Genomic DNA, 25,526 nt, shown 5'->3' with positions numbered 1-25,526 from the left:
AAACCTCTACATTTCTGAATTAGTAATGAGCTACCTTGCAGTCCTTCTTTTCCATTTCTCTCAGACTAACACACATTTTGTTTATTCACTTTTCAATGTGGAAAAAAAAAAAGTCTCCAGAAATCTTTTGGAAGTAGTCCAAGCTTCAACATACCTGCTCATTTTCTACTTTGAAGATATAAGAATAAAACAGCTCAGGGAAGAACTGCTAGGTGCATTGCTTATTTTCATGCCAAAAGCTACGTAAACCACATCATCGCTTTACCTTTGTGGGACTGCAAATAAAGATCATCAAAACTATTAGCGGCTGATTTTCTTGGGCCTCGGGAATTGCTAGATGGTTTGCTTGATGGTATCTAAGGTACCCAGTGCTCTATAGCAATCCTTACATTTATAATGCTACTGCTACTATTGAGCTGCAAATGGAAAGAAGAAAAATTAGTTTTTCCAATACACCGTTACAGCGCAATTAAACTCCCCACGAATAACGCCGTTAGAAGCTTCTAATAAGATTGTGAACCCTCTGCTCTTCCATTTGAGTGTTCAAATTCACAGGTTCCCAAGGCAAGCTAAGGTACATCTCGACTCCAATTATGCATACAGATTTTTCCCAGCATGCCAAATCAGCTAAGCCGTTAACTCTGGCAGCCTAGAAGTTGGCAGACCCCGTCTACCGCGACACCAAAGCCCGCTCTGCCCGGAGCTCCCTCCCAGAGATGTTTGCCATCATCACCTCCCCACCTGTCTCACCCCCATCCTCCCGCCCCGCCCCTTACCTTGGTCCCGCCTCCCGCGCTCAGGCGCGTTTTCCACGCCCCCTTTACGTTCAGCCAATAGTTGGTCACGTTTGTGGGAGGGGGCGGGGCCTTCCCTCCCAGCCAATGGGGGGAGAGCCTTGCTGTCCTGGTCCCGCCCCTGCCAGCAGCTCCTGCCGGAAGATGGCGGCGGCCGCGGAGTTGACGCTGTTGGAGAAGTCCCTGGGGCTGAGTAAGGGGAACAAATACAGCGCTCAGGGCGAGCGCCAGGTGAGAAGCGGGGAGTGGAGGGGAAGCGGTGGACAGGAGCGCAGGGAAGACGGGCTGGCCGGCGGAGACGGAGGATGCGGTCCTGTCCTCCCCACGTGTCTGCGCCGCGGGGCGGGCGGGCTGGCGTCTCTCGGGCTCCTGCGGCCCTGGCTGCGCCCCGCTCCGGCTTGGCCTGACCTTTTCTTTTTTTTATTTTATTTTATTTATTCATGAGAGACACAGAGAGAGAGAGGCAGAGACACAGGCAGAGGGAGATGCAGGCAGGGAGCCGGATGCGGGACTCGATCCGGGGTCTCCAGGGTCACGCCCCGGGCTGGAGGCGGCGCTAACCACTGAGCCACCCGGGCATCCCTTGAACCGCGGAGACTGTCGTCCTGTCCGGGGAAGGCGAGCAGGGCCCGGACACCAGCGTGGAGGCCCCGCATTCGCGTCCGGTGACAGCGCTCGCTGCAGCCCGGCCTTGCGTTCCGAGGCGCGCCGTGCCGGGTGGGAGGGACCGGGGGCCGCTTGCAGCTGCGGTGGAGAAGCCCGACCCTCTCCCTCCTCCGGGAGCCGGGTTGTCCCCCTAGGAGGACACACCTGGCTGCTCTTTTTTTTTTTAATAACGGCAGTAAGTGGAAAGTGCTACGTGGGAGCGGAGCCTGCAGATCGTTGGCCTTGGTCCCGCCTGTAGGAGATTCCAGGAAGGTTGCTTCCTGAGCTGCTCGAGTTCAGTGTGCGACGTGCGCAGGACGAAGGGGAAGGTTAATACAGCCTGAAGTTGGTAAGGTTCTTGGACTCGGCTTTCTCAGGCGTCGAAGAGCATTTGCGCTTCGTGAACGTGGTGGTTGGACGTGGATGGAATGCGTTAGGAAAGGAGGATGATGGTAGGGAGGCTGCTCTGGGGAGAGAGCGTTTTTGGGCCCCCTTGAGATTTTTTTTTTTTTTCCCCATGTGATGTTTCTTTTTTTTTGTTCTTAGTTTTTCATTCTTCGTTTGGTTTATGCGAGAAGCAGTCAATACACATCAGTTAAACTGAAACCGTGAAAGGTCTTGGAGACAAAGCCTCATGCTTTTGGTTTTTCCTCCAGCCTCATGCGGATTCTGGTTCCTTCCCTTTACCAGCTGCTCCCCAGTTTGGTTTCTGTTTTTTTTTTTTTATTGTTTTGTTTTTTTTGTTTGTTTGTTTGTTTGTTTAGAGAACGTTGCCAAGTCAGGAATTTTGCCCTCAGGAAGCTTATCTAGTATGAGAAACCGACATTGGCAATTAATTTAAGGCAGAATAGAATATACACTAAACAGAGGAAACGTTGTTGAAGAATGAGGGGGAGAAAATTCGTTTCGATTGTAAGAACAGATTTGTAAAATGCACAGAGAAGCTGGTGTTTAAAGCATATAAGACCAAAATTACGGAAAATTGGGACGTTTGGGGCAAGAAGCAGATCCACATGAAGTGCTACAACACAAAGTAAGCCCAAAATTATAGTTTGAGCCCTCTTGGGAGGGCTTTGGAATTCAGAGTGTGGTTTCTTATTTTATTTTAATTTAAACTTTTTTTTTTTTTTTGGGGGGGGGGTCTCAGCAAAGGGCAGCTATTAAAAATTTCTATTTATATGTTTGGAGAAAGGGATGGGAATATATGAAAAGATTCAGTCTTTTTATGTATTTATTTATTTATTTGGTGGGAGGAGGAGCCCACTGATGGCAGTAAGCCAGCAATGATGTGAAAATATTGGGGTCCTAGAATGAATGGTCAAGTAAGAATTCTTGAAGCATCTTTGATGCAAAAAGGGTGGCTCTGTTAAAGCATAGGGACAGAACCGTGGGCAGAAAGAGCTGCTCTGGGGTTGTGAGGAGTGTCTGATTTTTGTACTTTCAAGTTGGGAAGGGGTTAGGGAGAGTGTAGGTCTCTAAGGCATTTGGAAGCTAGGTTTCCAGGACCTTGAGGAGGTCAGCTATTGTTAGGAAAAGGTCATTTACTACTGTCTAGTAAAACCCCTAAGACCCTTCAGATGTATGTCAGTGGGCCATATTCTTGGAGGATGATTGCCAACATATATATCTTGGGGGGTAGAGATAAAGGAAGTTCCAAAAGGGATTTTTATACATTAAAGAAGACTTAAAGGATCCTGGAGGTCGGGCTAATGTTAAGCCAAAGTTGGCTTTTGCCCTTAGCAAAGTATTAACATCGTGGCAGTTGAGTTCCTAGAGGAATATCACTCTGCCTGTCTTGAACATGGGCTGCAAATCACAAGGAAACAATTTTTTTTCTTTTGTCTTTGTTCTCCACATGAAGCAATAAGGCATTCCCTGTAACATTATCAACTATATAGTAGTCACCCTCTCTACCCGTGGTTTCAATATCTGCAGTTTCAGGGATCCCTGGGTGGCGCAGCGGTTTGGCGCCTGCCTTTGGCCCAGGGTGCGATCCTGGAGACCCGGGATCGAATCCCACGTCGGGCTCCCAGTGCATGGAGCCGGCTTCTCCCTCTGCCTGTGTCTCTGCCTCTCTCTCTCTCTCTCTCTGTGACTATCATAAATAAATAAAAATTAAAAAAATATATATCTGCAGTTTCAGTTACCCAGGGTTAGCTATGCCCAGAAACATCATCCTCCTTCTGACATAGTGTCAGAAGGTCAGGAGTAGCCTAGCACTGGGTCACAATGCCTACGTCATTCACCTGACTTCATCTGCTTACATGGGCATTTTGAAGTCTTACTTCATCACAAGAAGTGTGAGTTGAGTAGAACAGGATATTTTGAGAGAGACTAACCACATTCACATAACTTTTATTACAATATATTATAATTGTTATACTTTATTGTTAGTTATTGCTGTTAATCTCGTACTGTACCTAATTCAGAACTTCAATTTTATCATCATATCATATTTATGTATAGGGAAAAAACATAGTATATATAGGTTTTGGTACTATCCATGGTTTCAGACCTCCCCTAGGGGTATTGGAACATATTCCCCACAGGTAAGGGGAGGGGACTACATAATTGAAAACAATCTAGGGTAGTCTGGCTGGCTCAGTAGAGGATGCAACTCTTGATCTCTCAGGGTCATGAGTTCGAGCCCCATATTGGGTGTAGAGATTATTTAAGGAAATTTTTTAAAAAATGGAAAAAAATCCAGAGGTCCAGCTTTAGGAGAATGGTTCGTTAAATTATAGTACATCAGCACATTGTAATAGTTCTCATTTGCCATCGTCAGTGATTGCTTAGAAGACCATGGCATCCTAACATGAATATGGAAAAAGTATGTGTCTCACAATTGCAACTACTTAAGATTTGTGTACGTGAGGCTGTATGAAGCAAAGACAAGGGACTTTCAAGTCAATCTTACTTTATTTAAACTCTGATCCTGCCATGACAAAGCAGGTGACCTTGGTTCTTTGTCCATACGATGATGACAAAATTACCAACTTAGAAGATGCAATGAGAAGGTAACTGGGAAGTTTTTGAGTTATCAGTGTAGGATTGTGGATAATTTATTTTTACAAATAATTCTCTTTAGAATTAAATGTCATTTCCCCTCACACACTCATTGATTGCAAGTTCTTTTTCCGTTTTTGTTTTGTTTTATAAGTATAACATACCTTCAGAAAAGCAAATAAATCTTGATGCGTTCCCACAAAGTGAACACAGGTGGGTAACCTCACACAGAACCAACCAACCAGGAATAGAACAATAGAACCAACACCCCCAGGGGATTTCCTTATTATTTTCTTTCAGTGCATTTTTTTGAAAGAGTATTATTGGTGATCATAGAGGTAGAGGCTTCATTTGAGTGTAAAGGCAAAAGTGAAAATTAAGCTAAGTAGTGAGTGGGAAGTAGGTAAGGAAGTAGAAAATCAGAGTACCTTTCATTAATTCCTATAACATGTAGGAGATAACCTTGGAATTTGTATTTGTAAAATGTTAATCTCTATACTTCCCAGAGTCCTGTTGACCTAGATGTGAGCAGGGAAGTGCCCTGCAAGGTGTAAATCATCTTACAAGTACAAGATACTATTTAATGACTGCAAAAACCATCTGTCTTCCCAAGAAAATACTTTTTTTGGTTTGTTTGAGTCGTTTAGATTGTATATTATTATTTGTAACTGGTCAGTCTCCCAGTCTGATTATCCCTTCCATATTCTTTTAAATTTCTCATAGTGCTTTGCTTGGTTGTGCATCAAGAACATTTAAATTAATTGGCAATTTCTTACAATCCGAACCTTTGTATTGCCGTTCTAATAAGGGAAACAAAAACAGGATTATTTTTCAGATGATTACCTGAGCCCGGGCTACTATCAGTGGCCTCAACTGTATTTCGGAACATTTTTTAAAATATGAAATATTGGCCAATAGTGACTTCACTCTAAATGATTCCAAAATTGATGGATATGCAGTTCATGGCAACCAAGTCACTGTCTCAGTCCATATCTACCTAATTAACGAGATAGTGAATTACATTAGATCACATATCACTAAAACCAGGCCAGATCTCATTTGGTGGTTCTAACTACATCAACATTAAGTCACTGTTACTATAATTGCATCCTTTTGTTATTACAGAAGTCAGATTTAAGTTTGTTCGTCTTGCTAAAATTAGAGTATTGGTAAACTTGACTAAAATCAATGCAGTATTCCAGGATTTCCTTTTTTTCCTCTTGTATACGCACAGTTGTAAATTATATAGAAATATATTGATTTTTTGCAATGTTACTACTGGTTTTACTTCAAACATCTGTTATCAAATTGTAAATAACATAACTACTATTTTCCTGATTTTCGTTTGAATATGATTTAGTGTTTTAGAGTAGAATCCTAGGGTGTTTGAAAGGACAGTGAGAGATTTAGTGATTACTTAGAACTTAGGGTCATGGGCACCTGGGTGGCTCAGTCAGTTAAGCGTCTGCCTTCAGCTCAGGTCATGATCCCAGGGTGCTGGGATAGAAGCCCACATCAGGCTCCCTGCTTAGTGGGGACTCTCCTTCTCCCCCTACCCCCTCCCTCATTTTATCTTTTTCTCTCAAATAAATAAAATCTTTAAAAAGAAGAAGAAGAATTTAAGGTCATGATGGTATTTGTGTTTTAAATTTATCTGAAGAACTTCTTTTTCTTAAGATTCCAGTTCTTCAGACAAACAATGGTCCGAGTCTAACAGGACTGACAACTATAGCAGCTCATCTTGTCAAGCAGGCCAACAAAGAATATTTGCTTGGGAGCACTGCAGAAGAAAAAGCGATCGTTCAGCAGTGGTTGGAATACAGGGTAACTCGAGTAGATGGACACTCCAATAAAGATGATATCCGCACTCTGTTGAAGGTACTGTGACTTCTCTTTTAAAATGCATGAACTATTAGTAGCAGGAAGCTCTCCCCCTTGAGATTCACTAGCCAAAGCCATTGGCCTTCTTGTTTCCTTCTGCCTTAGGGTAGTTTTTACCTGTTACTACCTGTACTGGAGACAGGACTATGCCCGCCTTCCCCCTTAGATCTCAGCCCCTTCCCCAGAAATGTTCTTGACCACCTCTCTCCCTAACACATATGGGTCCTTGTTCTATATGCTTGTTGTTAACACTCAACACAGTCAACAGTTATTTGTATGATTTTTTTTTTTTTAATGTGATGTCTTAATACTTAGTTTCTCCACTCAGCAGTAAAATACTTTCTCAAAGGCAAGAAGGGAATCAGAATCTTTGAGAGCTACTGAGAAAAACTGTTAGATTGATCTGAGAAATGAGAAAGCCCATGTTTTTTTCCTTGAGACTTACTGCTTTAAGATTTGTATTTTCTTTCCAAAGAAGCAAAATCAGAATGAAAGGCTCTGTTGGTACAAGGTATAAGCTGAATATGGAACCAGAGTCACCAGCAGTGAAAAACATTCCAAATAATATTTATTATTTACATAAAAATAAAGCAGATTAAAACCAAATTTTTAATAGAAGCTTAGAATTTGAAGGAAATTTAGAAATCATCCAGACAACCACACATCACTGCAGGAATCCCTTCTGTTTTCTGATTTTATTCCCATCATCATATAAATTGATAGTGTAAGTTGTGCAAGAAGGTCTCATAGAACTGAAAGCATTTCATTTGTCACTCTAGGGAGAATGGTTTTAACTATATTTTTGATAGCTATCAAGAGAACTGGTAGAAAATAAATTTTAGAACTTGTACCTTTATAGGTCTATTCATGCTCAATATCCATATTGACCGCTCCCACTGGTCTCTGCCATGCTCAGCAGCCTTTCCAGAGGGAAGCAAGCATGTCTTTCCTCTAAGGGAATATAAGGATTTCAGCCAAATAAAATATAACTCTCTCATAATTTTCCAGAAGAAAGGATAGTAATAAAGTACTTAGTTCTAAAAGATACGAACAGGATTTCACTGAATTAGGTTTAAAATTCAAAGTTGTATTCAGAGATTTGGTATTAAGAACATGGAAGTAATTCTACCAAAACATTGTATTTGGGATATGTAAATATTATTTGTTTTTTTTTGTTGTTGTTTTTTTTTTTTTTCTTTTTTTTTTGTAAATATTATTTGTAATTCCAATCAAGAGACTCTGGAGATAGTACCATTTTTGAAATGTACAAGGGAACAGATGATTTGGTTGTCATCCTTGCTCTGCCAGTTTGCTTATCTGTACCTGCACTGATTTGCCAGATGCGGTTCTAAGGGCCAGTGGTACAGTAACAGTCCCTGCCCGTGCAGAGCTCAGAGCAGTGGGGGAGACAAATGTATAATGTACATTATACATAATGTACTACAGTGTGATTTTTGCCATATGAGCATAGATGAGAAAGGGTTGTTTTCTGTTTTGTTTTGCCTTTTGCTGTTTTTGTCTTAAAGGCAATAAAAATTTATTATAAAAATTTAGGAGCTATAAATAAGGAAAAAAAATTCCAAGCATTAGTAGTTCCACTAAAAGAGAAGTGCTAATAACACTTATATTTAATCATCAAATACTTATTGAACTCCCTTTGTGATCTTCCATGCTTTTCCTTTCCGTATAGACATGTGTTTTTTATTTTACAAGTGGGCACCTGTTGGACACTGTAACTTGCATTTTTTCATTGACATTGTATTGTGAACATCTTTTGTGTCCACAAAGTACTCATTTATACTATCTTTTTGAGAACCCGTGAGTATTGCATCATATAGTTGTACCAGGATTTAAATCATTTTTATTTTTATTTTATTTTTTTTTACAAGCAATCATCTGATTTATAGAAAGATGCAACAATACTTAAAATGATATAAAATACTGATTTCAAAACATCAAAAAATGAATATATTTAACCATACTCAGCTCGTAACAGAGCAAATGGGTAAGAAGAATAATTCATACTATAGCATATTGCTAATATGAACTGGCAACAGAAAAAGTTGGTATAAGAAGACAGAAAAACTATCTTTTAAGAATTAGAACCTAGGGGCTCCATAATCATCTGGCATCCGCTCAATGTTGTACCTATGGTTAGAAATGTACATGATGGGAACTCCAGGGCTCTTCCAGATCCTTCTAAGGTCCCGGTCAACTGTGGCCACAATGTAACACTTGTGCTGAGTTACTCTCTGTACTAAGCAGTCATCTGCATAGGTTCCTTTGTGTGTGCATGGCAATTGTTCAAATCTCGGATCCTTGGCAATCCTTAGAGCCACTTGATACTTTTGCCCCAGTTTCTCAGTTTCAGCCATTACACAGTCAGTTATACAAGGGATACACTTGGCATACAGACAGTCCATCATTGACTGTACTAAGTCAAGTTTGGCTTTAATGGAAAAGTTGGTATCAACCAGGATGTGGTAAGGTGGGCCCAGCTGTGTGTTATATTGGGAGAATAAGCAGGAAGGATGTTGGGGGACTTCTCTTTCCTTGAGTGCACTGAGATCTTTCTTTTCTTTCTTTTTAGGTTTTAATCTATCCTTCTCTTTAAGCCTCTGATCTCGGAGACTAAGCATTCGCTTCATGATCGCATACTTTCTTGCTTTCTTTTGCTTCCCATGTTCACGCCGCACCCTTGTTTCTTCCGGAATCCTAAATCATTTTTAAAAATTTCCTTGTATGTATGCTTTACCCCTTTAATACTGGGCTATTTATCTTTGTATTACTTATTTTTACTTCATACTCTCTAAAGTTCCATTTTAGGCTAAAACCACGACTCTAAGCTCAAATGGCTCATAATTAAGGTAATACATAATTTCAAAATGGCAGGCATTGCAGAGCACTAATATATTGAATCTAGATGGAAGATATATAGCTTATATATAGTTTATTATACTGCTTTTTTAATGTTGCTAGAAAATGTAATACTAATTAGGGAAAAAAACTCAGGTAGAACTCTAGAGGAGGGGGAATACTTGATAAAGTTTGGAAGTGGCACGGGAAAGTCTTATTTAAAACGAAGGAGTTGAACATTGTTAATTCTGGGAATATTCTGAATATATGAAATTCTGTAATATAGCAGAGAAAATTTGAATATCACTAAGAAAAATATACTTAATTATAAAGATGTTTTAAAGACAGTAACCTTAGAGTCTCTGTTACTAAAACTTACACATGGATTCTATTTTAACAAAAGCAATGTTAAATTATTTAGACCTTTTTAAAAATGCTTCTTAAAATCAAAGATAATTTTATTTTACTCTTAAACTTTATCCAAGCTGTTTCATTTTAAGACATTTAGAGAGAAACCATCTACATTCAACAGATCACTATATAATTTAAGTGGTAGCTTCTTATATGCCAGTCCATTTCACCCTCCCTACCCGAACTTTATTTTGATTTTTCTGCATTTGTCTCCTTTTTGTCCATATTCCTTTATGCCCTCATCTGTAACACCCCTAGCAGTTCCATGTTTATATAGCATTTTGAAAATTACGGTCTTTAGATGAAGACATGGGCATACTCAAAGAGATTAAATTCAGTTCAGCAAATAATTACTACTTATGGGAACTACCATTTGCCAGGCATTTGGGATGTGATTTGAGAAAACAAAATGTTCTCTCCAGTTTACGGAATTTTTCTGGAATAAGTACTATTGACCACTGACCACTAAGGATAACTAGTCCTTAGAGGGCCCTCTGAGGATATCTGATAGGAATCCATGTAACTGATTTATAAATCTTTGTCTAAAAGTTATATGAATCTTTTATCTCATTTGATTTTAATGTAATGTAATGAATGCAGCATGAATTCCTGTGCTGTTAAAGTACATGTTAATTTTGAGAGGAATCCAAAGTACTCCTATCTTTTTTTAAATCTACATTTTTTTCTTTTCTCAGGAAGCTAATTGGTTCATTCATACTGGTCTGTCAGACTTTACTTCTAATTTAGATTAGGATCTCTTAAGATTTTTATTTCATTTTTTAATGTACTTTAATTCTTTTTTTCCTTCCAAAGTACCTACTGGGCACTGAGGGAGCTCCGTGCTTACTAGTATTTTGTTGTTAAAGATTTTAAATCAATTATTTTGTGTATATTTAACATTGCCCTTTGAAAATTGATGATTATAGTTTGGAGAACAAATGGCAAAGAACTTTCTGTAGCTTTGGTGTTTAAAACTGGAGTTCTTCAGGGGTGGCTCAGTCAGTTAAGTGTGGGATTCTTCATTTGGCTCAGGTCATGATCTCATGGGTCGTGAGATGGAGCTCTGCACAGGGCTGTACACTCAGCACACCCACACGTGCATATATATTCTCTCTCTTTCTCAGGTAAATAAATATTTAAAACAACAACAACAGAAAAAACCCTGTGGAGTCTTGCAGTTTTTGGAAAAACTGGATCTCCAATTATAAAAGAATGAAGTTGGAATGTTACTTTACATGATATATAGAAATTAACTCAAAATGGATTGAAGTCCTGAATGTAAAAGCTAAATTTATAAAACTCTTAGAAGAAAACCTAGGGGAAAAAATACGTTGTTTGATTTGGCAGTGATTTCTTGGGTATGACACAAAAGTATAGGCAACAAAAATAAAAATGGATAAATTGGACTACATCAAAATGTAAAACTTCTGTGCATCAACGGACACAATCAACAGAATGAAAAGGCAACCCATGGAATGGGAAAAAATACTTGCAAAGCATGTAACTGATAAATAATTAATATCCAAAATATATAAAGAACTCTTACAACTCAGCAACAAAAAAACTAAGAACCCAGTTAAAAGTGTAAAATGGTGCAGCTCTATGAAAAACAATATGCTGGTTCCTCAAAAGATTAAAAATAGAATTACCATATATTCAATAATTCTACTTATGGGTATATACCCAAAATAATTCAAAGTGGGCCTTAGAGAGATATGTGTACACCCATATCCATATCAATATTATTGACAGTAGCTGAGAAGTGGAAACAACACATGCGTCCATTTACAGATGATTAAAGTATATATATAAACAATGGAATATTATTTAGCCTCAAAAGAGAAGAAAATTCGAACCTTGAGGGTATTATGGTAAGTATAAGCTAGTCACAAAAAGACAAATGCCCTATGGTTCCACTTACATGCAGTATCTAAAGTCGTCAATTCATAGAAGTAGAAAGAATGGTGGTTGCCAGGGTCTGGGGTGAGGGGGAAGTGGGGAGGTGTTAATAGGATAGAGTTTTAGTTTTGCAAGGTGAAAAAATTCTGAAGACTGGTTACACAACAGTGTGGATACCCCTGATATTTACTGAATTATACACTTAAAAGTGACTAAATGGTAACATTAATTAAAAACTTTTAAATATACATATATAAAAAATGCAGCAAATCAATAAACTATAATTCTCTTAAGAGAGTTGTTAAAGAGCTTTTTATATTTTAATGGAAAAAGTAAATCTGGGGCAGCCCGGGTGGCTCAGCAGTTTAGCGCCGCTTTCAGCCCAGGGTGTGATCCTGGAGACCCGGGATCAAGTCCCACATCAGGCTCCCTGCATGGAGCCTGCTTCTCCCTCTGCCTATGTCTGTGCCTCTCTCTCTGTGTCTTTCATGAATAAATAAAAATCTTTAAAAAAAAAAAAAAAAAAGAGAAAAGAAAAGAAAAAGTAAATCTAACATGAACATAATTTACAAAATGATCTCCCCTTCCTCAAAATTGGTGTCTTTGAAATGGTCATAGATAGCATTTTGAATAGCATTTTTTAAAGTTTTCTTATTTCTTTAAAATAAAATAAGATTAATAATGTTTGCCCTATTTTTAAAAATGAGTTGACTGACATATTATCTGTTCTTTTGAATAAAACTTAGTCTATGAATGTCAGATTCAATTTATCAAATTAAGTCAGTGTTTTGTTTTCTAATAGTCTTCTAAATGTTTGAAGTCCAATGATATGATAGTTAACTCTATTATTACTGGGTAGGGTTTTTTTTTTTTTTTTCAAATATTTATTTATTTGAGAGAGAAAGAGCAAGCATGCATACGTGCGTATGCATGAGTGGGAGGTGAAGGAGGGGCAGAGGGAAACGGAGAATCTCAAGCCGACTCTGCACTGAGTGTGGAGACTACTGTGGGGCTTCATCAGATGACCTGAGCCGAAATCAAGAGTTGGATACTTAACGTGCTAAACCACCCAGGGGCCCCAATTATTACTGTTTTTTAAATTAAAATTTTATATATTTGTTTTTGTTTTAGGATCTTAATTCGTATCTTGAAGATAAAGTGTACCTTACAGGATATAACTTTACCTTAGCAGATATCCTATTGTACTACGGACTTCATCGCTTTATAGTGAGTATTTAAATAGTCATTAGTTTTTTCCTCTGTAATGTTCAGAATGATTTTTTTGTCTTAAATTTAAGTCATTTTTGCACTTTTGCCTTCTCAAATAAAAATGAGTTATTTTTATACAAGGTACTTATGTACGTATTCCTTCCACAAATCCATCAAATATAGTAGCTTCCTGTTTGCTTCCTGTTGTTTCTACTCTTGTTCACAACTACTTCTCTTGCTGCCCTTTGAACTTGATTGTCATAACCTGGCCCCCATCAACACGTCCCACTCCTTGTAACATCTTAATTCCAGTACCCCATGTTCTGTGCGGCCTCTAATCCTTAGCTTTTAATCTCTTACTCACTAATCCCACCATTATCTGAAGCAACTAGATTCCTTCCCATTTTCCAAACTTAGGTACTTTTTTCCCATCCAACCTAGATCCCCTTTTGTGTAACTTCTGATACTTTTGTTAGTGTCTTCAGCTTTGCTCCACCGTACATTCACCACCCTTTACCTGAAAATCCCCACCTCTTGGTCACTTCTAATAATTGCCTTCAATCCCATATCCAGGCTGAGATCTGTTGGAGAAATCCCAAAGCCACAGATTGGTGCCACTATAAATTTATACTATTCAGTTTCAGCCAGGCTCTCCTACGGATCAGATCTTTCATTCCTCCCAGGCATACTTCCAGACTTCTAGCACTTTCCTTAACCCCAGTCTTTCCCTCTCCCTTTATCTTCAGTTATCATGCAGCAGTCCTCCCTGTTTGAGCTAGAAATTTGAGACTTTTCTTTTGAATGCCCTCATCTCCCACCCCACCTGAACACTCATCCTCATCTGTCTTGTCTCCTCCCTCTGCCCTCTTACTTGAACTCACCCTCCTGCCCCCCCCCCTTTTTTTTAAGATTTCATTTATTTAATCATGAGAGAGAGAGAGAGAGAAAGGCAGAGACACAGGCAGAGGAAGAAGCAGGCTCCATGCAGGATGCCTAATGTGGGACTCAGTCCCAGGTCTCCAGAGCCATGACCTGGGCCGAAGGCAGTGCTAAACCGCTGAGCCACCCAGGCTGCCCTCCTACCCCCTCTATGCCCCAATTTTGTATCCTTTCTTTCCCATATGTGCAATTTTTCCTTTTATCTGGTCAGTCTCTCTATTTTTTTTAAATTTGTTTATATATTTTAGAGAGAGTGAGAGTGTGAGTTGCGGGAGGGAGAGAGAGAATCCTTAAGCAGGTTCCCCGCTGAGTGCAGAGCCCAAATCAGGGCTCAATCTCAGCACCCTGAGATCAAGACCTGAGATGAAATCAAGAGAAGCCCAGCTGACCAAGCCACCCAGGTACCCAATGGTCAGTCTCTAAATTGTATTAATTCTTCAATTTATTTACAGACAATTATATGGTACTGGCTGTGTTCTCTGTGCTTCCTAAATGTTAATTAATTTAATCCTCATAACAACCCTATGAGGTAGGTGCTATTACTATCATCCCCATTTGCAAAGGAAGTAAGAGAGCCACAAAGAGCTCTGATACCTTCCTTCCAATGACCCAGTTAGTAGCAAAACCAGGTCTGGAAACCAGGCAGTTTGAAACGCTCCACAGCTTGTGCTTCCTTAAGTCTTTCTGCACCTAAAACATCTTCCCAACACCCATCTTCTCCCCGTGGAAAAAAATGACCTGTCTGTTTTTCTGTATTCTGCACCTTGTGTGTCCAGTTAATCAGATTCTTTTGTTTCCACCTCCTGGATGCCTCTCACACATGTCCTCCTGTGATCCTGGGTGATACTGCCCTAGTTCCAGAATTCGTCATCTGCTGTCACGGCTACTGAAATGGCCTCCTGCCACCAGTCTTCTCTCGTCCGTCTTCTTTGCCACTGCAGCGATTTTTCTCATGATGTGGCTTCTTTTCTCAGAATAACCAAGTACCTCTTTGCTGTCTAGGATGGGAGCCCCTTCTTCATGTTGACTCTGCCTCCGACCTCATTGCCCTCGTTCTCCCCACATGCCTCTCTCTCAGCCACAACAGACTCCCTGATCTCTCAGCCTGTGCTCTTCTCTTTTGCTCCCTGGGCCCAGCCTTGTCTTCCTCCCAGATTTGTTCACATGTCACCAAGTATCACTCAGCTACGGCACTGATTTCCTGGTGAAGCACCCTCAGGCTCCTGAAGCGTGCTGAAGTACTCATTCCTCTGTGCCTCACACACTCCCTCAGCTCTGGCTTGTTTCACTGTGTACTCTAATCCTTGGAAAACTTCTCTTTTAAATCATAAGCTGCTACAGATGCCTGGGTGGCTCAGTGGTTGAGCATCTGCCTTTGGCCCAAGTCATGAGCAGGGAACCTGCTTCTCCCTCTGCCTATGTCTCTGCCTCTCTCTGTGTGTCTCTCGTGAATAAATAAATACAATCTTTACAGATAGATAGATAGATAGATAGATAGATAGATAGATAGATAGATAGATGCTTGAGCGAGAGACTGCAGCAATTCCTATGTGTAACACTCCTGTCCAACATAATTCCTCCCACATGCATATAGTCTGCACTCCCCTCCGTAAACATTGAATAACCTAATTAACGGGTTTCTCTAGATTTTTCAGTTTTATGTATAGTTTTTCTTTCTACCTCATAACTCTAAAGGAGGGCAGCCCGGGTGGCTCAGTGGTTTAGCGCTGCCTTCAGCCCAGGATGTGGTCCTGGAGACCCGGGATCAAGTCCCACATCGGGCTCCCTGCATGGAGCCTGCTGCTCCCTCTGCCTGTGTCTCTGCCTATCTCACTGTCTCTCATGAATAAATAAATAAAATTAAAAAAAATAAATAACTCTAAAGGAGATGAGGCTAGTGGTATCATCCTCCTACTATAGAGAAGGAAATTAAGGCTTAGGAACATCGACTTTGTGCACAGTATGTGGGGACACCTTTACACGCTGCTGGATACCATAATGTATGATAGTTTTTCTTTATCCCCCATACAAGCTCTAATTCCTTAGTTAGATTTACTCCACTTATGAAGCATTGTTCCTCTAAGATCTCCAAGAGATTGGGATGCCTGGGTGGCTCAGTGGTTGAGCCTCTGCCTTTGGCTCAGGTCATGATCCCGGGGTCCCGGGATCAAGTCCCACATCGGGCTCCCTGCAGGGAGCCTACTTCTTCCTCTGCCTGTGTCTCTGCCTCTCTCTATGTGTCTCTCATGAATGAATAATAAAATCTTAAAAAAAAAAAGGATCCCTGAAGGATTATGCTCAGTTCTATAACATTATTGATGCAACCACCTAGTTAGATCCTTCACTCAGCCCAACAGTCCTTATTGAATTCATTGCATGTGTCCATACTACAGTCCTTGAGAGACATAAAACAAATATAAAAACCTCTTTTCAAGCAACTCTTGATCTCTTCAAAGAGATGACTGTTTCACATGAAAAGAACTGAGTAAGGCAAAGTGCTGATTTCTGCTCAGAATATTACATGAAAAGTTAAAAAAACAAATAAAGTAAAATGTAGAATCATGAAATTGTCAGAAAAATATCTGTAGGATTCAGATGTCTGGCTATTTAAGGGAACTTGTATTGTTTTAGAAACCTTATGATAAGTTTGAATATAAATCTTGCATTTAAGTAGGATGACCATATGATTTCTCATCCAGAATAATACTTTTGACAGTAAAAGGAAGGTTATTAATAATTATTCATGGGCAGCCTGGGTGACTCAGTGGTTTAGCGCCGCCTTCAGCCCAGGGCTTGATCCTGGACACCTGATCGAGTCCCACGTTGGACTCCCTGCTTGGAGCCTGCTTCTCCCTCTGCCTGTGTCTGTGTCTCTCTCTCATGAATAAATAAATAAAATCCTAAAAAAAAATTATTATTCATAATTACTGGTACAATAAGAATAAAGTAGGACAAATGTTCCTTGTACATAGAAGAGATAAATAACTCACAATTTGAAGCAAAATAAGAGGACTGAAGAGAATCGTGTCATATTTCTCTTTGTAGCTCTCCAGCTCTTAGCACAATGCATCATGCAACCAAATGCTTACCGAGATCAGCAGGACTTTGCAGTCTCTCCCTCCTGTATTTCCTGTTTCAGGTTGTAGATCATTGTAATGCTATCTTTAGTTTTATACTTCAGTATGATTAACTCTAAAATCATCTTATTTGAATGTGAAGACAGTTCAAGTAGAGCTGATATAATCTGATCGAACCAGCCTCCTTTTATTCCATTCTAGATTCAACATATTTTAGTCACTTTTTTGAATGTAGAATGGTGACATGGCACGTTTTAACCTCATTTTAAAATGCAAAAGCCTCCAAACTAAGAGTTTGCTGTTATGATATCTACATATTTTCATCCTGGTGACACACCTAGGAGGTATCCATAACCTGACTTAGAGCGTCCACTGTTAAAAGCATGGCTACTTTCTAGGGGAGCTTAAAAAAAACTTATATCTAACAACGGCACCCTTGGAGACATCTTTAAAACATTTAAATGTGGCATTACTTAGTTTTAAAGCTTGCATTAGGAGAAATGTCATCTCTAATCCTATGTATGATGCTGTCAGCCGGCTAGTGAAGGCCTGTTGGGACCTTCACAAGGCCTGGCTTCTTGTGACATTGAACTCCTATTAAGAAGGACAGCATTTCCCCATCTAATTAAAAAAAAAAAAAAAAGTAATAAAGTATAACTCTTGCAAACCGAGTGTGTATTTGTGTTTTTCTCTCTTCTGGCTTATGCAGGTCATGCAGTAGGGAAAGGAAATAGTCAGGAGGGAGCTTGTCTGGAATTTCTGGGCCAGCATGGTGAACAAGGTCATAATTCTATAAGGCAAAATATTCATATCACAAGCTACAAAGTTATTTAATTATGAGTCTAGGTACCCTGAGGGGCATTGGGTTTCAAGCAGGTCTTAGAAGTGTCTTGTTCAGTGCAACATGTTAAAACTCAGGTCACATTAACAATATTTAGTGATACGTGCCCTTTTATATTTCCTGTTTGGGAATATATGTTTTCTTTACATGTAGTGACTAGGATATTATGATGAAAGATATTATGCTTATTTTTTTTCAAAACAAAAACGAATATAATAATACATAAATCATTCAGCTCGCCATCCTTTTGGGTTCAAGAAATGAGTCCATAACAAAAGCATCTCTCCTATCCTGGTCCATATGCAGGCAAAGTACATCAAAGAAATAAACACCTTCTCAAGGAACTCCTCACAGACTCAAACCTGTACTGTGATATAATTGGACAGTGGTGTTAAATGACATCCCTCTTGAGTTAGGTGTAACTATATCCAGATGAGAAAAAGGTGATTATTCAGTATTAAATTTAGGCAGAGTAGATGTGAAGCTCAGATTGGTTACCTGCTCACATTCATCAGACAGTTTCTTGTGCTCTGTTTGCTTTGGCAGTATATTTATTTTTGCCCTCACGCATTCCTTCATTTATTTGTTCCTGCTATTAAATACTTAAAATGTAATCAGGCCGCCTGGGTGGCTCAGTCAGTTAAGCATCTGCCTTTGGCTCAGGTCATGATCCCAGAGTCCTGGGATCGAGCCCCACATCAGGTTCCTTGTTCAGTGGGGATTCTGCTTCTCCTTCTACCTTCTCCCTGCTCATGGTCTCTCTGTCTCTCTTTCAATAAATTAATAAAATCTTTAAAAAAAAAATACTTAATAAGTAATCAGTACCGTGCACAAGACAGCAGTCAGGGAACCTTCAAGTCATCAGATAATCCCACAGTATTTTGTTTCATTTGGAGCCCAATTTTAGTTGTGGCTAAGTTACTCCTAATTTTCAGATCTGGTCTATCTTTTTTTTTAAATCTTTTTTTTTTTTTTTTTAATTTTTATTTATTTATGATAGTCACAGAGAGAGAGAGAGAGAGGCAGAGACACAGGCAGAGGGAGAAGCAGGCTCCATGCACCGGGAGCCCGACGTGGGATTCGATCCCGGGTCTCCAGGATCGCGCCCTGGGCCAAAGGCAGGCGCCAAACCGCTGCGCCACCCAGGGATCCCCGGATCTGGTCTATCTTAATTCTCTTTGAGAATATTACATTGTTCTTCCTTTGTGAAATTGCCAGTTATGTGGCTGGCTGTTTATTATCATACTCACTGACTCGTTGCTTTCTGAGAGTGATTTCACCCGTAGATAGCAGTCCCTGTGAACAGGCTGTTACTCAAAATTATTGAAATCCTTTGTAGCATGATGTGCCGCTTGACTCTGAGATAGTTATCAACTAAAATACATTTGTTTTGAAGTTTGGAACACCAGTGGAGGTATGTCGTTTTTTTAGAAAGAAAGAAAAGTACAAGAAGCAGCTGCAATGCAGTCCAGGAGCACCAGCCGTAAAGAATGTCCGGAAGGTAGCAGACCAGCCTCTCACCCTGATCTAGAATGGGTCACTTAAAGTGGTGTCTCCATGGGAAATTAATGACTAAGAGTATTATCTGTTTGGCTTTAAAGGTTCAGACTAGGTGTAGAGAACCAATATAAATAAGAAAGGATGATTAGTTAGAAAGATCCAAGCTTCATCGCTGCAGACACATAGCTGCAGCATGGAGGCCAGTAAGAAGCAGGAAATGGTGACTGGAAAGTCGCACTGTGTCTCCTGTTGCAAGAAAGGAAAAGAAACTAGCCGAGTAGAGAGGGATGCTGGAAAACCAGTGTTGTAAGTGAAAGGGCCCAGGGGATCCTATCTGGGAAGTTCTAGAAAAAACTGTAAGGTTTTTGGGGGGAGGGAGTAGGGAATGGTAATCTGTCTTCTCTTTGTTTACAGTAAGGTCAGAAATAGAATATCTACCAAAAATGTAGCAGAGATAACAAATAGAGATCAGTCATAATTTTCTCAGATTCAAGGGACAAGCTCCAATTTAAACTAAAAGAAGAGTAAGTGATCACCTGATCCTTTTGGAAAAACTCTTGTGTATTTCTGACAAAATTTTCTGAGGGAAAATGAACAGATTTACATTTTCTGAAATAGATCATCTAGTTAAAAATTATTGGAATAAATTGGAAATGTTAGAAGAAGCTTTAGAAGCTCTTGGAATAAAAATTATTTTGTGCCTTAGTGGCTCAGTCTGTTAAGTGTCCAACTCTTGCTTTCAGCTCAGGTCATGATCCCAGGGTCCTAGGAGTGAGCTCTACATCCAGGTTCCATGCCCAGCAGGGAGCCTGCTGGAGAGAGAGTGTGTGTGTGTGTGTCCCCGCCACACTCACTTGCTCTCTCTAAAATAAATAAAGCTTGGGGCAGCCCCGGTGGCCCAGCGGTTTAGCAGGATCAGGTCCCATGTCAGGCTCACTGCATGGAGCCTGCTTCTCCCTCTGCCTGTGTCTCTGCCCCTCTCTCTCTCCCTCTCTCTCTCTCTCTCTCGAATAAATAAATATTTTAATAAATAAATAAATAAATAAATAAATAAATAAATAAACCTTAACTTACTTTGTACACCCCAAAAAATTTAAAAAAAAATTATTTCGTGCCATGAGTCTACTCGTAACCCTTTATACTAAAGACTCTAAATGTGAAATTTTTATATTGGAGAATATCGATTTTGCTGTGTGTTGTATCTTACTGTTGTTTTTGCTATTTTAAATAATAGGCCAAGTAGCAGCATTGTAACCAGTCTTCTGCTCTGAAATATGAATAGTAAGCAGATACTGCCCTTTGACTCAGATCCAGAGTCTGAGTGACCAATCTGCACAAAGATCAAACAAGCATTAGTGCTATATTGTCTGGAAATGCTTCTCAGTGTATTTTAATTCATTCAGAAAAATAACATCTCACAAAGTGGCTGAATAGAGACTTTTAAATGAAGAGTTTTGAAAAGAGTAAATTGTAGAAAATGGTCAGATATGAATCCTGTATTGCAGCAACTGACATGAAATCAGTTTGAGAGTGAAACTTGCTGTTCCCTTATAATTGGGAAAGGTTTGCTGAAGTTGATTTCGAATGTATGTATGTATGTGTGTGGGTGACGAAAACTCAGCCCCTATTTCCCATTAGATTTGTAGCTATGTTTACTAGTGGTTGAGCTTTTTAAAAATCTTACGTCTTCTTTTGAAGTCAGTGGTGAAGTTCACATATGGGAAAGATTTAGAAAAAGAATGAAGCTCTTTTACAAAATGTGTTTTACCTTTTGAAATATAAACTGATACTCAGTTTATTCTGCAATGGTTATTTGCCTCCTGTGTACAGACCAGACAGTTAGGCATAAGGTAATTCTTCACATGTGAAAGCCATGAATTCTCTAATAAAAAACACCTTTTGTATCAAAAAAGACCAGTTTTTGATCAGTTTTCTTGACTACTGTGTTAATTTTCTATTTCCATGCCATAGACTAACAATAGCGTAGGTGAAACAGAGTAATATATTTCTAATAACTAGATGCAATCTTACACAGCCTTAAAGGAGATGAGTATATTTTCATAATATGTGTAGCACTTACAAGTAAGAACTTAAACCTGAAACTTAAAATTTTTTTAGGTAGCAGAAGTAGGAGACTCTCCTGCTAATAATTTAAGTAAACTGAGCCAGCAGAGTTGGATGTCTGAGGCCATCAAAGACAATGTTAAAAGATAAGATATTGATACAATAGTATCCTTCTATCAGAGGTAAAAGGAAATTTTTCCTCCTATCTAAGGAAAGCAGGATTATTTGCATCAGTTTTTCTTTTTAAATTGCCTTATAGTAAACACGAACTGGGAATAGGAGTTCAATGACAGATTTTTTGAGAAAATACTGTGTGTCTACCTTTGAATTTTATTAATATTATTTTGTATTCTGCAACACATTTTGCGTACCATGGTGGTTTGTCCTTCAGTTTTGTTGACCCAGTAACAGCAGAATATTTGCCTGTAGACACAAGTACGCTCAATTCTGACCAGCCACAGGACATCTGTCTCACTAAACCTCCTTCCATCAAGCAGGCTACTAATGGGTTTGAATCACAGGAGGGGTTTTTTCTTCCTTGTGTAAATATTTCAAAAAAAAAAAAAAAAAAAAAAAAATTCCAGTCAGTTTTACAGAGACTTGCAATGTCTGTTGAATAAATGTTGCTTTAACAACAGAAAAAGGAGATAGCGGGGATCCCTGGGTGGCACAGTGGTTTAGCGCCTGCCTTTGGCCCAGGGCGCGATCCTGGAGACCCGGGATCGAATCCCACATCAGGCTCCTGGTGCATGGGGCCTGCTTCTCCCTCTGCCTGTGTCTCTGCCTCTCTCTCTCTCTCTCTCTCTGACTATCATAAATAAATAAAAATTAAAAAAACGAAAAAGGAGATAGCTACACGACTTTTAAACATGGGTCATAGCTGGTAGTTACTGTCCCGCTGGCTCTCTCTTACCTGACAGCTCTCTATGATTCTAGTCCAAATCTCTGAATCACCTACTCTGGACTTAAAGCCCAGTAAAATAATAGGTACCAACTGTTTTTATTGCACCTTTCTCTAACCAAATCTCTGGGCATTCTTGTAGCTTGACAGGAAATTGTGTGACTTACAACATCCACTGGAGATAGAGTTCAGCTTTTTAGCAGACCCAGTTGAGAAGATCTGTTGTTCATCTGAGGCATGTGCCACTGGAAATAGCCAGCTCTTCCTTCTTGTTAGGCAATAATCTCTTGAAATTAAGTGAGTCATTGTCTTGAGTAGTTTTTCCCCAGAATTTAATAGAAAGGAAGTTTTATTTATATACATATAAAAAACTGTAAGTTTTTTTTTTGAGGGGGGAGTAAAGAATGGGGATAAATTTCAGGTTTAAGTCCTTATAAAATATTATAAAGTTTATATATAAATATATATATAATTATAAAATGTATGTATATGAGTTTACATAGAATTGCCTTGTTAAGAATGTTAGATCCTAACCTTGCTTTTACGTTTGCTAAAATATGTTGTAGAAAGAACCAATGTCTTAGCCTTTTGGAAGCTCTTCTCTTCCTTTCTCCTTTTGAAATATAAAGGAAAATAAAATTTTCCTTTCCAAAAAGTAAAAAATGAGCTCTTTGTATTAGGAGTTAGACAGTTAGGTAGTCGGGGCCAGGCTCCCCAACAGGAAAATACGGAGTCAGGACAGCTAAGATAAAACTGCACTGACATTCTGCTCTGCAGCCTTTGCAGAAATGACTTCTCCAAAACGTCCTAAAATAAGACAATGAACCACAAATGCATTTGTCAGTATCACAGGCAAGAGGCAGTTCAGACCTGAGCCCACAAATGTGAACAAGAAAAGACCATCAGCACATGGACATTAACCTAATAGGTCAACAGATATGTGACCAAAGCCCCCATTGGCATGACTCAGCACACCCTGATTGCTTAAGATAGTTCTGCAGAAGAGCTTATTAAAACCCCTAAACTTAGAAACTCCGGGGGCAGCCTACTCTGCCCCCCTCCCTCTCCAGGAGCTTTATACTCTTGCTCAATACACCTTGCTTTGCTGCCCACCACTCTTCATCTGGTCCACCTCTTCCTTCTTCAGAGCGGCGCAACCAAGAACCCGGGGCACAAAGGAAACACAAGTCCTGTGTTGTTTGGACCTCCAGATGCTGGGTTAATGTAATTTTTGCATTTGTTGAAAATCCGAGACTTCTCTAAAAAGCGTGTTTGGTGTTGAACAGAACATAAAAGCATTAAACGAATGGCTCTTCTAACTGGCTGAAACTTTTTGCTCCCATCTAAATATGTTGGCTTTTCTTGAGTGTTTATCTTCTACGCAAATGATACTGATAATTATTCTTACGCACTGTGTTGTGTGTGTTTTTAATCTCTATTTAGGTTGACCTCACAGTTCAAGAAAAGGAGAAATATCTTAATGTGTCTCGCTGGTTTTGTCACATTCAACATTATCCAGGAATCAGGCAACATCTGTCCGTTGTTGTCTTCCTCAAGAACAGACTATATACTAATTCTCTCTAGAAGCTATCCATGACATACAGAAGCGTGATCACAAATATTTAAAATGGAAAGTGTATTCTGGACCAGAGAGCCAATGTAAATTGAATCACAGTCATTCTTTATTTGCTGAAGTTGATGGAATAAACTTATGTCCGAATGTTTTACTTGTTCTCTAGTTGAAATTTTGCAGCTTTTATGTAAAAATTCAAGTGTCAAAACTTAAGTCAAGATCAAGTTATAAATTAACCTTTTTTTAATAGATGAAATTTATTTTAGTAAAACTTGCAAATCAATGGCTTAATCTTAAGGAAAAAATAGTCCTTTCAGTAGCTGACATATTTGGCTGTTTATCGACCTCCATCTCATATTTTAAAATTCATTTTCCCCTATGGATATTTACAGTAATTTGTTTATTAAGGACTATAATAAATTGTGCCAAGGATACAGAAAGGGAAGACAGATGGATTTGTTTTCAAATATTTATGTGAGCCAGTAAATGTGGTTGAAAAAAATCTTTTTTTTTTTCTTTCTTTCCTGTAGTCAGTATTCATTGAGGTGAAACTAACTACTGAACTGCCCTGGAGGGAGCTGGAATAAGATACATTCAGCGGAGTTAATGGTTCTTTTGTTGTTGTTGGGCTTATTGGAATAGAAGTGGCTAAAAACAAGATGGGAAATTCCTGCTATCCCACTAGCTTTAGACTTGACAATTACTAGATCTTTCTAAACTAAACTGGCTTCTAAACTAAAAGCCAACTCAGGGCTGCTGCCGAAACACAATAAAGAACAAAGAGACGTGTTATTAGCAAATCTATACATCTTACAACTTACAGAGTAAATAAGTGATTATTGAGAGCTAAAGAGCTTATATTTCCAAATAATAAGAAAAATGGAGCCTTTTAGGGGTGCCTGGCTGGCTCAGTTGGTTAAGTGTCTGCCTTTAGCTCAGGTCATGCATCCAGCTCCCTGCTCAGCAGGGAGTCAACTTGTCCCTCTCTGCTGCGCCCTTTAGTTCATGCTGCCTCATGTGCTCGCCCTCTCTCTCTCTCTCTCCCATGCTCTCTAGTGCACACTCTCTCTCAAAAAAATAAAATCTTTAAAAAAAAAAAAAGAGCCTTTGAGTGTTTTACTGTTTCATACGACTATTTTGATGCTGATGGTGAATCTAAATAATATACAGTTCAAAGGTCAAGTGAAAAAAACAGATTGGGGAAATATACAGCCCTTTGGTTGAGTTCTGCTTTTATCACTAGCTATATGACCTTGAGCAAATCAGTTAACCGTATTCCTTAACCTATAAAAATAAAATGAGATAATATATATGGGAAAAGCCTAACATAGAGTCCATGTTTATCAGGAAAGTTTTCTCTGTAAGATCCTCCCCTTCCCATTTTATGTAACTAAGTCAGATTTAAGAGACCAACTGTGTGTGATTATTTTGTAATAGGACAATTTTTATAGGATTAGATCTCATAATTCATTGCCCTTGGGAGCATATTTAATTTTATAATCCCGCCTTTAAAATGAGAAACTGTAAATTTGTATTTGCACACTGAGACCAGAGGAATCTAGTCTTGGGAGTTAGAATGTGTGTCATAGAGGCAGACCCAGTCTGACTTTTCATGCAAAAACACTGCCCCAGCTGGGTCTACTACAACATGCATATCATGTTTTACTGCTGCAAATTCTTCCTTCCCCTAACACTTCCTTCTCTGCCCAGAGGACTGCTGGGGGAGGTAAGCAGGACAGACAGGATGGATGACAGATGGACTACCAAGCTTTTCCTTTCCAGCCATTTCCTTCTTCAGGTTAGGTCAGGTTTAGGAAAGGGTAAGATGACACACCTGTCTACCTCTTTGCCAAATGTCCCCTCTCCCCATGTCTATCTTGTGAGTTTAAGTATCTTTACAACCGCTGGTCATTGCCCTTATGCAAGTACA

The 25,526-nt window shown here is 39.3% G+C and overlaps 2 protein-coding genes across 4 annotated transcripts; one reads left to right on the top strand and one right to left on the bottom strand.

The window, feature by feature from the left end:
• Positions 1-865: 865 nt before the first annotated feature.
• On the top strand, positions 866-23,747 carry EEF1E1 (eukaryotic translation elongation factor 1 epsilon 1). 3 transcript variants are annotated; one of them, XM_025444796.3, is made up of 4 exons: positions 866-1,025; positions 6,123-6,323; positions 12,624-12,719; positions 23,467-23,747. In XM_025444796.3, exons 1-4 carry the CDS (start codon positions 882-884, stop codon positions 23,605-23,607), a joined length of 582 nt encoding a protein of 193 aa, XP_025300581.3. In that variant the 5' UTR covers positions 866-881; the 3' UTR covers positions 23,608-23,747. The 3 variants fall into 3 exon arrangements, with proteins under 3 accessions (XP_025300581.3, XP_025300596.3, XP_048961988.1); XM_025444811.3 differs by lacking the exon at positions 23,467-23,747 and adding an exon at positions 16,686-17,379; XM_049106031.1 differs by lacking the exon at positions 12,624-12,719.
• Positions 8,239-9,001, bottom strand: LOC118353352 (rRNA-processing protein FCF1 homolog). Its single transcript, XM_035710447.2, has one exon. It carries the CDS (start codon positions 8,972-8,974, stop codon positions 8,426-8,428), a length of 549 nt encoding a protein of 182 aa, XP_035566340.1. The 5' UTR covers positions 8,975-9,001; the 3' UTR covers positions 8,239-8,425.
• Positions 23,748-25,526: the final 1,779 nt, after the last annotated feature.

Source organism: Canis lupus, chromosome 35 (genome assembly GCF_003254725.2).
Source record: "Canis lupus dingo isolate Sandy chromosome 35, ASM325472v2, whole genome shotgun sequence".
NCBI lineage: Eukaryota > Metazoa > Chordata > Mammalia > Carnivora > Canidae > Canis > Canis lupus.
This window is presented reverse-complemented; position numbering and strand designations above follow the sequence as displayed.

Coding starts and splice junctions, on each gene's coding strand:
- EEF1E1 (XM_025444796.3), top strand. CDS start 882: ATGGGGGGAGAGCCTTGCTGTCCTGGTCCCGCCCCTGCCAGCAGCTCC. Junction 1,026..6,122: donor GCGCTCAGGGCGAGCGCCAG/GTGAGAAGCGGG, acceptor CTTTTTCTTAAG/ATTCCAGTTCTTCAGACAAA. Junction 12,720..23,466: donor ACGGACTTCATCGCTTTATA/GTGAGTATTTAA, acceptor ATCTCTATTTAG/GTTGACCTCACAGTTCAAGA.
- LOC118353352 (XM_035710447.2), bottom strand. CDS start 8,974: ATGAAGCGAATGCTTAGTCTCCGAGATCAGAGGCTTAAAGAGAAGGAT.